General features: G+C 37.4%; 1 protein-coding gene across 5 annotated transcripts in view; it reads right to left on the bottom strand.

Annotated features, from left to right (window-relative positions):
• LOC134661377 (protein ECT2) overlaps positions 1-15,820 on the bottom strand; it is a 43,978-nt gene that overhangs the window by 8,426 nt on the left and 19,732 nt on the right. For all 5 annotated transcript variants that reach the window (XM_063517425.1, XM_063517423.1, XM_063517424.1 and 2 more), the window contains 5 exons: positions 9,369-9,504; positions 5,230-5,442; positions 4,728-4,871; positions 1,228-2,730; positions 52-183 (listed from right to left, as the gene is read on the bottom strand). In XM_063517425.1, the coding sequence (XP_063373495.1) occupies positions 52-183; positions 1,228-2,730; positions 4,728-4,871; positions 5,230-5,442; positions 9,369-9,504 (2,128 nt within the window). The remainder of the gene's footprint in view (positions 1-51; positions 184-1,227; positions 2,731-4,727; positions 4,872-5,229; positions 5,443-9,368; positions 9,505-15,820) is intronic.

Raw genomic sequence — 15,820 nt, 5'->3', positions numbered from 1 at the left:
GTATATTTAATGGAATGATAAATAAAAGTCAATCATAGCAAGCGATCTTACATCTTTGAAAAGGTAATCCCTTTCATCCTGCGCTTCTTCATTCTGTACCGAAGCCCAGAACCATTCGGCTTTGACAACGTGCACGCGCGGCCAACACTCCGGCGCGACAGCTGTGTTGTGTTCATCGACCACCTGGATAATAATTAACAATATACTTCTACCATTACGTGATGTACCTACTCTCACCAATGGGTAAATGTCATGAAAAACTTGTAATTTCCATTTTGTAATCCATCGCATGTAATAGCATCTTTTCGTGCACGCCCTTATTAACATCAGCTAACCATACTAATGCCTAAAAAAACTTTGCATGCATACGAGCGAAGAACATCCGAGTACGAGGGTGTCTCGAACGGGTATGCGTGTTCGGATATAATCTAAAACTAGTGGCTCTGTGAGCTGTAGACCTCGCGAGAAGAGCTTAAAACTTGAGAATAAATGTATGGCAAAAATATTTATTAAAATATAGGTATAGTACATGTAATATAAACAAAAAATTAAAAACTACATAAAGCTACAAACAAAAATTAAACGAATACGCTTAACCCGCGCTTGATAAATAAAAAATACGAAATTTTTCATTTTTTAAAATAAAAAACAACTACATATACGAAATTTAAGTATTAAAAAAAAATACAAAAAGTTATGTAGCAGTATACAATTACTGGGGATTGAACCAGGGACCTCCCGATGCAAACAAAAAAAGCGAACGTTTGCAAAATACGCCATTATAGTTCTTACTAAAGCTGACGAAATTTAGCTACTCATTCTCAAGCAAAAACTAAATATCTAAATACCGCCAAAACCAGCGATACAAATTTTCTGAATTTTTGGCCATTTAATCTATAAATATATCTCAAAAAGAAAAAACTCTTATGATACCGATACGACTATTTGTTTAGGCGGGAGCTATCACGACTCCGCCATTTTGAAAAATTTCCAAAAACCGGATCGACAAAAAATTTTTATTTAGTCATAGAATTCGGTCACAAAATTTCACGAAAATCGGTTAAGAATTGCGACCTGTAGAGGAGAACATCCGGACATACAAAAGCCAAATGCCCGAGTCAAAACGTAGACCTTCGCTACGCTTCGGTCAATGAGAGCCATCAAATGTTTGTCTGCATGAAAAGCATGTCTAATATTTAGTAAAACTAAATTAAATGGGGTTAGTACCGGCAACGATATTCCATGGCATTGCGATATGGCGCGGACGTCACGGATGGGAGGCGTCGAGGCGAGCGGCAGCTGGTCGCGGAGGGGTCGACAAGTGAAGGGAGCGAGAGCGGACACAGGAGCCGGTAGGGGCGCGGGACCGGAGCTGGAGGACGCGTGGGAGGAGACGCTCGCGGGCCGCAGCTCGGGTGCGCCACAGATGGAGTGCCTATGTGCGCGCAGCCCTACGCTCTGTGGCGTTTTAAATGTCACTGATTCGTCTAACTCGTCGACATCTATGTCGTTTTTTACGTGGTTGGTCATGTCCGTGCTATCTATTGTGTCAACTTGGACAGGAGATATATCTAAGTTCATATCGTCGATATCTTTATTTGGTGTCGATACATAATTTACGAGGTCGCAAGCGCTTACTTCTACAGTATTTCGTTCAGGCCTTTTCTCATATTTCTTTTTTCTCTCACTTCTAAAAGATGCAGTGAATGACTTGACACTCCTCCGTAACTTTGAGGCTGATTTAACTGTTTTGGAACTGCGTATTGATGCGAACGAAATATCAAAGAAACCGGATTGCTTACTAGTGTTTATCGAGCAGATCGACGTGTTATCGTCCTCTCTGATGGGGGATGAAGTGGACGCAACGAATTCGCCTGCAGGGTCAGTTGGTTTTACACTGTCCGGACTTACTGGTTCTATAGTAATGTCGCCTGTCGTTTTGGATACTGAATCTTTTTTTGTACGTTTGAAAATTGTTGGTCGATTTTTAAACTTAAATGAATCTTTTATTTTAAGCCTCTTAATAGATTTCCAATGGCTATCTTCACACTTATCCGGAGAAAGGTTGGCGTCGACGGGGCTCACTTGAAAGCTAGAATCTGTGGAATTTCGACTTCTCTTTTTTCCAGAACTGATTGTAGTTGTCGAATGCTGCAACTCATTGCTTCCTGTAGAAATAGGAAGTAAAAAAGCGGGTTCTTCTTTACAATCTAAATCACATAAACTCTTTGTAAGAGAAGAATGTAGAGACCCCGCCTCCGTGAGGCAATCTACTAGATTAAACTTGTTAATTGACTTATTTCTAAACACCTCTCTCTTATCTTTGGCGTTCAATCTGACGGCGCCTTGTATCGTTTGCGACGCATGCTTGTTCTCTTTGTTCTGCATATGTGGCGAGGTATCGGAGTTACTATCGGCGGGGTCTACTCGATCGAGTCTGGTCGAGTAAGCGGCAGTGTCGGAGTCCGGACAGTCGCGGCCAGCTCGGAGCGGCGCGCGCGCGAGCTGCAGCCGGCGCTCGGCCTCGTCGGACGACTCGGCGCCGGGCTTGGTCGGCGTACCGCTGGCGCGCCGCCCCGATAGCCGCGCGGAAAGTCTACGGTAAATTGAGCTCTTCGGAGTACTCTGAGAGTTGGGTGATGCACGAGCGGGCTTCGAGGAAATGTTAGGAGTACTGGGTTGGGGTGATAGGATAAGCGAACGACCGAAAGTCTTCCCATTGGCCATTACCTGAAACATGTGTGAAACACACCACGCAATGATGTAATGAAGCCATTCCAGTACAAACATGCACAAAAGTTGTATTATTATTATTGAGATAGAGCAGTTAGACACAGGGAAGCAGTCACCTATCCTTTTTGACAAGTTAGGTACTATCATAGAGAAATAAGTAAGCTGACAGTGGTCACTCCATACACAGATCAAAACTCATTTATAATATAATACATTTTATGCGAGCTTTGCGAAAACTAATAAGTAATAACATTTAAGCTTAATAAGTATTAAGCAACTTTAAAAATTAATAATACGTTTTATCATACCTCCAATACAAGTTATTATTTATTAAGTAAGGAAACTGATGTACATGGAGCGAGCACTATATGCTTACTTAATTATCTATGGCATCTACTAACCGAAATGAAAAGCCCGCTTTATGAACAATTTTGAGTGCACATAAAACTATACATGTTTACTAGTGAAAGGACAAGAAACATCACAATAATTATGTTGTTTTTACACAATGCGGTATTTTGTTTGAAGTAGGTGTGCAACTACGTGACAAGACAGATATACAGTGATACTTATCTAAGTGTGCATTTAACAACATTCTTGCCTGAGGGAATTATTATTATGTTACTTTTTGTGTATATTTAATTATCGAATATCTTGTTCACTTTACATACTATTCGTTTAATACACAGCTTGTAGCTGTGATTTATGCTTTACATACCATTTCAAAATTGTATTTATTTCTCGTCAATGCCATGAATGATATTTGACGTGTAACATGAGCGGTGTTCGTTGCTAACTGTTCAACGCCTTAAATCGCTTCATAATTATGGCTTCGTATTATATTATTACAGAACACATAGGCAGTTTAAAATAAATTAGGATTATTTTCCATCAGGCAACAAGTCTTGCATCGGCCATAAAAACAAGATTGCAAAGCATTACAATAATAGGTGATGAACATAATAAAAGCAAATAATGGGTCGACGTCGCGGCGTGCGGAATTGGTTTGAGGTGGGAACAGTACAGTCAGATCTCAGAACCATAAGTAGATCATGCAATCCCATCGATGGTATAATGGAAATCGAAACTATATGTACCTACGTAATTAAAGTAAATTTCCAATCGAAAGTCGGTATTTATACGTCCCCTTACTGCATGTAATAAAAAAATATTTGTTGAAATTTGAACTTGAATAGCTGTCAATAGAGTTAAATATCATATCCGCCATATATGGCTTCGTATGCGGTAAGGGGTTACATTGATAATGTCATTATTAAATAATGTCACATTTATTCTTTAGTTATTTTAGTTATTCGTGCCTCGGGTGAGACATATCTCAACCGACCGAGCTGTCCGAAATGTCCTCGCGTGGCGGTTCGTACTTTGTGGACCTGCCTATTCCCTAGCAATAAGTTACGATTGGTTAATTTAAAACTCAATCCATATAAATAATAAACCGTAATTATATTTGTCACGGTCTATATGCAATTCACTTTCCTTAGAAAATAAGTCTTTTCATTTATTATTTATTCAATATATGTATTTTTCACAAAACAAATAAAATATACAAATGGCGGATGCATTGCCAAAATGCATCCTCTACCTGTTACATATTCTCTAATGTCTTATTTTCATGTTGTAATCATTTAAAGTTCCGAAATCTAAGTAAAGAATACAAGCTTATTGTTTTTGTTCTAATGGGATAAAAATTTCTAATCGGTCACTACAATGGACTCTAAAGGAAAACGTTCTTTTGACAGATAAGGTTTATCTTTTCCACCATTTTAAAAGTATTGCCACTATAAAGCAGCTCAGAACGTAATTTAGCGCTTTCGCTCTAGCATTAGAATTCGTTGCTTCTGTCATCTGGTCTGTCAATGGAACATTGTCCCAAGGACGACGGAAGGTTTAGTATTTGTATTAGGGACACTTAACTGGTGTTTAACACAAATATGTACGACTCGTTAGAGTTATATACTCGTGGTGTTACTTACGACGTGCGTGCAGTCGGGGTCGTCGAGCGGGCAGGCGGCGCCGCCGTTGCTGGCGAGCACGTCGCCCATGTGCTGCGTCTCGTCCTCGGGGAACCCCACGAAGCACACGCGCGCGCCCGCGAACACTTTCAATTTGTGCTCTTTCTGGAAATGTTTGTTATGATAATTAGCATCCATGGGCTTCATCAACGCTACGACCACCGTTGGCCGACAAAGCCTAGTCGTGAGTTGGAACTCCGGCTCGTGCAACTGTTACGTGCAATATATAATTTGATATCTTGACAAATGCTTCCCGCCCAGTAAAGTATAGTGAGAAAACTGAAATACATATTTCAAATGTATATGCCCCTTTCCTTAACCATTTCCTCAGTTATGCCAATAAGTAAATGAAGAAATGGCACCGAATTAGACAGTGATTATCTTAATGTGATCAACACAAAGTTGCCAAATTGTTGGTGGAAAGTGGTAGGCAGGTAGGTAGGTACTGTATGTAGGTACTGACTATGACGGTGTCGTGCGTAGCGAGGCAGGCAGGGTCGTCGCGCCGGCGCCAACACTCGTCGACCCAGGAGCGCGCCAGCACGGGCAGCCCGAAGCCCGACGCGTATCGGTACTTGTCGCCCGTGGCGGCCGCCGCGATCAGGTGCGTCACTTTGCTCGACATGTCTTTGCGGATCGACCCTCCCATATAGTGTATAAGCGTTATCAGGTACGTCTGTCAACAGATTCAAACAAATATTATTAATAAATACTCTTTCTTTAATATTCATCGCATTGTTATCAATAAAAACAAACATGACATACTTTATTAACATTTGATTGATCCAATATTTTGTTGAAAATAAACATTTTGAACAAAATATTATATATTTATTTTATGTTTATGTAAACACATAAACATAAAATTTTACACAGCCTACACAGGTAAGTACGTTTTAACTTAAAAATACCCAAGGATTATTTTAGAAGAACCGACTTCAAAAATAATAATATAAAATATTATCCCTTAGGGGGGGAAGGGTGTTGGCATATCACCGAAGTTTACCAACAAAAAATTATGTATTTTTTTACATAATATTAACATTATCATAAATATTACAGGAAAAATACAATCATCTGCGTAATTCGCAACTCGTGTCGAATTAAAACTCGCTTCGGCCGTGTTTCCTGAGACTTGCCTGAACCTTTATTTCTCCTTAGTATAATATAGGTATAATTAATTAAAAGTATTTATATATGTATTTCGCCAATGCTATGCGTTCGCGCAGTTTTAATTAATGCACTGCTTTATGTAAGGATTTCCAGGTCATTTCATGGAAATTTCGCTATGCCAGCTTTATGTTAAGAGTACAAAATAGTAAATTAAATAAATAAAAAACTTGAGTATATAATTGTCTACTGCAAATTTTTGCAATTACATGCAATACTGAAATTTTTAGGTATGGAGTCTACACGAACAAATACATATGTCGTATTAAATTATCGAAACGATAAATAAGATCAAATGAACAATTGAATGATTCAGTTGAACGAGCTTCGTCAAATGTGCTCGGTGCTTTCATATTTCTTTTGAGTACATGCGCCCGTCGTTTTTCTATTTCTAGTACTCTAAGTGACTTCAAAGGCCTGGCTTTCTATAAGTGTCAAGTATGCAAAATTTCAGCCCCCCAAACTTTAGTAAACTACAAAATGAATGTATTTAATTAAATTAAGTAAATACATTAATTTTGTAGCTTATTAGAGAGGCTAGCTTACATCAAACAACAGAAAGCCACATCACCGCTGGGGGCAGATTCTTATCAGGCAGGAGCTTATCCTGGCATGGCCTTTGGTTTAATGCTGACACGTGTTAGACTACATCAGCCGGTATCATTAGGGCTGATTAAGACGGCGTGCGAACTCGTATGCGATTTTAGTTACATTGCGGACTGTTGGTTACGTCCAATTCAACCGACCGATCAAAAACCGCAACGTAATGAAACTCGCATGCGAGTTCTCGTATCGTCTAAATGAGCCCTTATAATTGAAATACCAACTCGCTATTGATCACCTTTGGAATCAACGTGTCAAAGCAAAGATTATGTTATGTTGTTAAATATGTTACTCCAAAACAGTCGGTAACGGCGTTGCGCTTACATAATTAGTATTTTTTAACATAGATCATGGATGTATAAAATGTATACTGGGGCATTCCACGAGAATGATATCTGTAATTATAGTACTATATAATAAAAAAAATAAAACCGACTTCAAAAAGGATGAAATAAAATATTATCCTTCGAAAAGGGTGAAATAAAATATTATCCTTTTTGAACTCTATGCGTTACCAACTGATGTTTGAAGTCGGTGCCAAGCCAAGTAGTAATAATACCAGTCAAAAATGGGATTTATAGCCATAAAGCTGATTATTTTTGACCGGTATTGTTACTACTTGGCTTGGCACCGACTTCAAACATATCAGTTGGTAACGCATAGACTTCAAAAAGGATAATATTTTATTTCACCCTTTTCGAAGGACAATATTTTATTTCATCCTTTTTGAAGTCGGTTTTATTTTTTTGTAAAACGTTTTTATTTTTCCATTTTTAGTTTTAACGCATTGTTAAGAGCGCGACACATTAATGAAATAGATCGGACTACTCTGTAAAAAGTTATGCGTGGTCATACGTTACAATCGGTGAGTGAAAAATCAATCATCCCCTATTTTCCTACCCTTAACGTTGGATTTTTTTTTCAATTTTATATGGGACCAACTTTGGGGTATACCCTTTCCAATAAAAAAAATATTATCAAAATCGAACTACTATGTAAAAAGTTATGCGTGGTCATACATAAAAAAAATATATACGCGTCGAATTGAGAACCTCCTCCGTTTTTTTCGTCGGTTAAAAATACAATCGGCTACATGACAAATTTTCATTTATGGTATCAATCGATCGGGTTTGTTTTTAGGATCAAATGTCTATATGGGACCCATTGCATTAAAGTAACACAAAAGTCAGAAATTGTAGTCGCACTTCACTCGCGAAACGCTCTAAACAAAACGATAAGGGAACGTGACGTCAAGGTCTCTGGGAGCCCATCTTGTAGTATGGACAAAACAAGAAAATTGCGTTTTTGTCGGTGAAATATTGTGTTTATGTATATAGTTGCTAATGTTGCTATACAATATTTTTTTGGGTGAAATGTAAGGAATCGAATCGTACCCTTATACTTTTATCGTTTTTGGAAGTTAAAAAAAACAAATTTTGAAGCTTTCAGGTCCTGTATTTTTGTAATTTTTCAATATTTTATTTTAATATCCACAATATTGTGATAAATTGCTCATTTGCTATCTATTTTACTAGATTTTGTTATAAAATTCAACATGTGTCATTATCCCTATTATATTACAATGTAGGGGCCGTGTGTGATTTTTAAGCTGAATATATGCCACCATATCTTAATTTTGTCCAGAGTTCGATAATCTTCACTCGCGTTCTGCTACAAAGCCACAATTGTGTTTATATTTTTACAAGCTCTACATACATACATACATACATACATTAGGATGACATCTTACCAAAAAAGTACTTCTTGAAACTCTTTTCTACTTGTGGTAGTCAGGGAGACTCTACTCCAAGCACTGAAAATCGTTTTTGTATGGGAGGCAGTTTTTTACAAAAAGTCGAACTCACCAAAGTTAAAACACCTCCGCACTATCTCAATCTGAATACAATTAGAAAAATCTTAGCCATTGTGGAAAGATAATTTAATGAGGTATAATTTGGTATATCTATTTAAAAATAACCAAATGTTTTTAACATGAGAATTTGGTAAAGACTGTCAGAACAAAAAAAAATTTGGAATATATAATGCTCAAAAGTTACAGACAACCTAATATTATATCGTGTTTGTAATTTTATTATGTAGTTTGATAACCACAAATTATAAAAAAAAGTGTTGCTTGAAAATGCACATTCATTTAAAAGATTACCATGTCATGCGTGGCCGGATTATATCGTACAGTCAGCAGCAGTAATTGCTAAGCGGGCCAGGTGTTCAAAATGATCTTGACGCGACTTTATTGTTAAGAGAATAAGAGCGTGTCAAGGTAATTTTGAACACTTCGCCCGCTTAGCAACTTTTGCTGCTGACTGTACGTATAGTTTTTATATACCCACAAAATAACATTTCAAAGATACAAATGTTTAAAAATATCGAAGGTATTGTGAAGCAGCGGGATACTTTAATAATGTTCGGCTAGTAATTCAACGTGTTCAGACGTTTCCAGTTCGATCGTTTGATGTTAATGATAAACTTCAGGTATATATGGCTCATTTTTTAATGTCAACTGTCTACTTAAATTTTAATACAATCAACGAGAGGTTACTATACAATGGTTGGGTTGGAATGAGAACTTCTGACGTGCACAGTATTTATAAGGGACCTAGCCAACTTTTACAAACGAGCAGATGAATCCCCTGATGAACATAAAAATACATGGCGGCGACAGCAACCGTCCCATAGAGAACTGTATGTTTTCATAAAAGCTAAAATTCTCACGAATAAAGATGTCGTCAACAGACGTATTGGTACAACGTTACCGGCCCGTAGCGTGTAAAGATGTGCAAGTACTGTATGTAAGAAAGCGGTACTCACGAGTTCATCTTTTTTTCGGAAGCCGGAAAAGCATATGACCGCGCCGCGCATGGCGAGCGAGTAGAGAGGGCGCGCGTTGGACGGCGGCGGCTCCTCGCGCTCCGCGAGCTGCAGCACCGCGGTCGGGCCCAGGACCCTGAAATAAACATAACCTCAAATAAACATAACTATCTACATGGTTTCCAATGCAATGTACGATTTGAAATGTACAATTATGAATGACAGCATTTAGTTCATAGGTACAGCCAGCAATTCTATTAGCTTCGCACCTTTGCAAATCTCCTATAAAAGAGTTTCAGAAAAAATACATTAAACAGCTACAAATTACAACTTTTTTGGCTACTGACCTGGGTTTTCCAACCCGGATTGCGGTTTAGGAATAGTAACTTGTATCTTTATAAAAAAGGGTGGTCGATCGGCCTTGTTGTTACAACAAGCGTTGTTGCGCACACGTGCCTAATAATCGTTTCTATTGTTAGTGGCGAACTTGTAGGGATGCTAAACACTTGCAATTATTTTCATTCCGATTGCCTGTAAGTTTTTCTATGCCTCCGTTTGCATGCTTTACCCGCCACCCCACCCCCTCGGTGACCACCCGTAGTATATGCCATCCTCCCCCCCTTACCTCTCTCTCTAGTATTCAAATATATACGAGTATATCGGGAGGGAACCTTTTTTAACCGTCTTCCAAATGTCATCAATTCTGTTGTATTTTTTTGTTTGTTACTCCATATCTCCGTCATTTCTAAGCTGCCTTTGAGAATTATTTTTTTGATTGTATGTATATGCATACAGTCTGGTCCCGTTTTTGTCAAAACCCAGTTCTGATGATGGGACCCACGACGAATCGAGGGAACTCCTCAAATCTTAAAGGCATACCACAAAATCTGTTATAAACTGTGGGCAGTTTTCTCAATTTTTCAATTTACTTATAAAATTGCCATTAGCAACGATACACTTTACCTTTTAATTTAGCGGCAGCAAGTTATTTAAAGTAAATTCTGCTTCCGATCTTAATTTCGTATCATTTTTGTCGATATTTTCGTCGGAACTCATACTAAATAACACAATCAACAACGCATGATAAATCCAATAAAATTGAACTTTGCCTCCAAAATGATAAAAAATACCTACGCGGTTTTTATTTTGCGGTTCGAGTAGGCATTTTTACCACTAATATTTAAATAAAATATTTAAAATGTGTATTTATGTAGATTAGCAATTCTAAATTTTTGTAATTAGTTAATTATGTTTTATTATAGACTAATCAAATACCATTTTTATTTTTCATTTTTCATTAAAGACCTTTCGTCTAGCCGCACCCGAGACGACATACTTCCCAGCCTAATATGAAGAACATAATATCAATATTTCATTGCATGTTTGAGAAATACTGAAATACTGTTTTCACTAAGGCTGCGTTTCGACTAGAGATGTGCGAGGATGCGTTGCGAGTGCGATGGATGTATTTCTTAGGAACCAATAGAATCACTTCATTTGTTTTCCTCGCTCGCGTGCAAGATTCTGTTGGTTCTTAAAAACACGTCCCTCGCAACGCATCCTCGCACATCTCTGGTCGAAAGGTAGCCTGAAACTACAGGGTGGCCAACTTAGAGGTATACAACTTTTTTTTGCCGCCATTTTTATTTGGCGGTAAATATGACAGTTATAGCATGAAATAGTTATTTGTACAACAAGAGATCAAAGTTTGATATTTCTTCGAGTGCTTATTTTGAGTCCCGTGCAAGCGAAAGATTCTATAGTAGATTCACGAGCGTAGCGAGTGAATCTAATTTAGAATCTTGAGCGAAGTAAGGGACTCAAAAGCGCACGAGATGTAAATAACTTTGATCTCGTGTAGTTCACAAAACTTTTCACCTCAGCAGTGAGAACATATGAGTTGTCTAAACCTGAAAAATGTAATCCTTCTTCATCACTTACCTATTCACTCATGATTTCTTAAGATTATACTAACAATTAAGTTGAATTACCACAATCAAACACAAAAACAAAACGTAGTAAATTTCAGTTAAATAGGTAATATATGGAAACAACGACCATCAATTCATTGACACTTCAATCGACAACTTTTTTTGTAAAAAAAAAACATTGTAAGATACGGTCCGAATTGCGGATACTTACTATTTGTAAACTATAGCAGAGATTCTTAAAACTATAATTATTTATTTTACGTGATATTCTGTGTATTTTTTGAGTTCATTATTTTAATCGTACAATAAATAACGTAAAATATAGTGTTTTTATCAGTTTTTATGAAATCTTAAATTTAATTTTAATTAATAATTATTAAGAATCCATACTCGTATATATTTTGGAACGATGCGTTCTGACGTTTTTCGGGGGTCTATTATAAACCGTCAATGTACCGTTGAATGTAGTTTGAGCTTTTTTTTTGTCTCTTTCTTTTTGCTAAAGACGTGAAAGGGACATAGATAATAGACTCCAAGTATTTCGAACTTGTATTAGACCCCGCATGTTGAAATGACATTTGAATATTAAGGTCACTTGAATATCATTTTGTCTCACTCAGTGAGCAAAATGCGATGCGATTTTTGTACCCTTGTTCGAGCTGCTGAGGTGAAAATTAGTTTGTGTAGATACGGCAAATTTATTATGGAGCGTTTTACGACGGAACAACGTGTTTTAATCATTAAAAACAATAGAAACATTAACAATAACGTTTCCCGGTCGATTAATTTCGAGAAACGGCGACATTGACTGGCCCCCAAGATCGCCTGATTTAACAGCTCCTGACATTTTTCTGTGGGGCTATCTAAAGGGACGTGTCTATGCTAATAGGCCAACGAACCTTCAGCAATTAAAACAAAATATGCGAAACACTGTCGCTGAGATAACGCCAGAAATGTGTGAAAAACGCGATGAAAAGGGTTCGCATCTGCCATGCTGCTAGAGGTGGACATTTGTCTGACATTATTTTCCATGTGTAATTGCTGACCCTACATATTATATTTAACAAGGAATACTTAATATTTTTTATGTTTTATAGAATACAATTTCAAAAATAAAGTGTATACCTCTTATTTGGCCACCCTGTATTTCAAAGTAACTAATACCTTTAAAATAGTAATGCAATGGCTCACATGCACCTGTGAAAACATAGCGAGTTAACTAACCACAGAAACGCACACGTCTCTGTAACGAAGGTAGCTACTTTTCATATTTCGTAATAAATATAATATACCTTTAGGAACCGGTCATATGGGAATTGTACACATAGTTTTTTTACAATGTATATTTTATTTATTTGGTTTCATACTGAAGATTTGTGTATTGGTATTTTTAACTATTATAAAAACACCGATAAGTTTTAATATAATAGTTATGTAGGTACTATAACATAACCACTCACGTGATTGATATTTATCAATCAACTCTATTACAATAATCATCTCATCACGACTGGTAGCTACAACTACCAAAAGCATGTCGTCAGTTGGTGTGCAGTTGGCGTGCAGTTCCCATACAGATTGCAGTGGGGTTGCAGTTCGTCTGTATCAGCCCTTACTCACACTTGGCCTTTTTCAAATTAACTTATCGTGACGTACCTGTTCTACTTCGGAGAATTTGTAATGTTTCTAAAACCATTATTGTTATTTGATTTCTGGTCACTATTATACCCTTTTACCCGACTGCGTCAGGAGGGTAATGTTTATCGAGCGTATGTATGTATATATCCATTTCTTTGGCACGCCCTACAGCCCGTACATTGTTCATGCCGCCAATAACGCCATCTTGTGCTACAGACATTTTCAGCTATTTTCTACAAGTTTAGTGGGCAACGTTTTTGCGGGGGAACGCGCTTTATAAATAGGATGAGAGTTTTATCCTGAGAGTTGAATGTGTGTTAGTGTACGACGAGGGTGGGCGTCGCGGAGATGACGCGCCCGTGACGCGCCGTGTCGCGGCGCGGCGCGCCCTGACCCGCGGCCACAGGAAGCCGCATATACCGCGGCTTTACGTGTCACTATACAAATAGTTCGTGACTTACACCCGCATTCCGTCCAAAATGTAAACAATTATCGAGAATCAGTGGACATTCATTTTCAGGATTCTCTACCCGCTGGGTGTAAATTGAAACCCCATTACTCTATTATTGCTCGCTCGGTTGACGGACTAAAGGTTAAATAATTTACAGACGGTGTCAATGAAAATTAAAGGATATAATAAGAAACGTGATAGGTATGTTATTTCTTTGGGTAAAAAGTTAACCTGAAACTGAAATACAACTAACAACACTGCAATACAACCAACATAATAAGTATGAAAAACCAGTCAAGCGTAATGTAGATTCTAAGGATAAACAATTTTAAAACATGTGTACGACGGTACTGAACCTTCGGAGCGCGCGTCTTATGGCCGCTACAGACGGACTGCAACTTGTATGGGAATTGAACGCCGACGTTGCAGTTGGTGTGCGGTCGGCGTGCAGTTCCCATTCAAACTGCAGTGGGGTTGCAGTCCGTCTGTATCGGCCCTTAGTTACACTTCGCCTTTTTCAAATTAATTTATCGTGACGTACCTGTTCTACTTAGGAGAATTTGTTATGTCTCTAAAACTAATATCTGGGAGACCGAGCAAAGGAGATAAGACCTAGCTAGATCGACTTTTCACCCCCGAAAACGGCAAATTTAATCGAAATCGTTAGAGCCGTTTCCGAGATCCTCAAAATATATTGTATACATATACATAAATAAATATACAAGAATTGCTCGTTTAAAGGTATAAGATTACAAGTATTACCCGACTGCGTCAGGAGGGTAATGTTTTTCGAGCGTATGTATGTATATCCATTTCTATGGAACGCCCTACAGCTCAAACGACTGGACGGGTTTTTGACATATGCGGTGTTGTTGTATTTTTCAGAATAGGGAAAATGACACATGTTGAATTTTATAACAAAAATCTAGTAAAATAGATAGTAAATGAGCAATTTATCATAATAATGTGGATATTAAAATAAACCTCGAACGAAAATAAAACGTTGAACAAAAACTCGAAGTTTGTATAGCATATTGTATAGCAACTATATACATAAACGCAATATTTCACGGCCAAAAACGCAATTTTCTTCTTTTTGTCCATACTACAAAATGGGATCTCAGGGATCTTGACGTCAAGTTCACTTATCCCTTTGTGAGGGGCGTTTCGCGAGTGAAGTGCGAGTGTCGGACTTTGACTAAGTATAATTTCTGACTTGTGTTGCTTTAATGCAATGGGTCCCATATACTCGTAGACATTTGATCCTAAAACAAACCCGATCGATTGATACCATAAATGAAAATTAGACATGTAGCCTATTGTGGTAGTGAGATAGGTTATATAAATATTGATAATGGCGCCCGCAAATGATAAAAGGAGGGTGAGAAACCCAACCGCTTTAAAAAAATTACTGAATAGGGAAAAACAAGGATTATGTATATAATGAAATGACACTGTTAAAGATCTACCAAAACTATCAATCTAGTCTAAATTTGAATATAGGTACATAATATATGTACAAATGTAAGTTATTTCATTATATACTTAGGTATTGTGATACTTTTTATCCCTTTTCAGTTCATTTTTTTACAGCAGACGGGTTTTTATAATAATAATTTTATTCATTTGTCAACGGAAAAATGAGTGTAATCCATAGCCAAAATGGCAAAAACGGAGCCCTTTTAGTTTCTTCATGTCTGTCTGTCTGTCTGCCCATCCATCTATCTGTCTGCCCTTATGTTACAGCCCGTATAATCAAAAACTTAGCTATACCTACATATTTTAATGGAATTTAAAGATGAAGAAGATGTTTTCTTGTTTATATTTCTCTACCTTAAGTAAATTTAATTTTAAGTGAATTTATTCTCATAAATATTAGTTGTTTATATACTCTCTTTGACATGTACACGACTCGAGTGAGCTGTAATTGGCTAAGCATCTGTTAATGTTAATTATCATTGTTCCTATGTGATTGTGTAGATGTATTATCCGTTAGTGATCCTTAAATAAATAAAAAAAAAACAAAGATATACTTTGTGAGCCTCTACATAATTTTGACTTAAAAGTTTGGACGTGTTTAACATCATTCGATAGCTATCCGGTGGCGAATGCACTAGTCCCAAAACGCACTATTAGTCAATACACTCTAATTTCGAAAGCCCCTCTTCTCATAAGAAACTAGGCCCAAAATACCATATTTCCAAAAAGGCTCATTCTCGATTTACACGAGAACCATTGAGAACTAGTCCCAAAATACACCTTTCCCAAAATACCCCAAATTGTGTTCACCTGTGCGTGGCGTAATACTTTATTCTCATAATGCGTAGGTCTCAAAACACTCTAGTTCCAAAATACCCTATTTTTTTGGAATGTCTCTTTGTGACTGCTTTCAGCCGTAATCATTACCCGTTTGATGCCTAAAATATTTTTTT

This window comes from Cydia amplana, chromosome Z (assembly GCF_948474715.1).
Source record: "Cydia amplana chromosome Z, ilCydAmpl1.1, whole genome shotgun sequence".
Taxonomy (NCBI): domain Eukaryota; kingdom Metazoa; phylum Arthropoda; class Insecta; order Lepidoptera; family Tortricidae; genus Cydia; species Cydia amplana.
The sequence above is the reverse complement of the archived record's forward strand: the minus strand, read 5'-3'. Positions and strand labels throughout refer to the sequence as shown.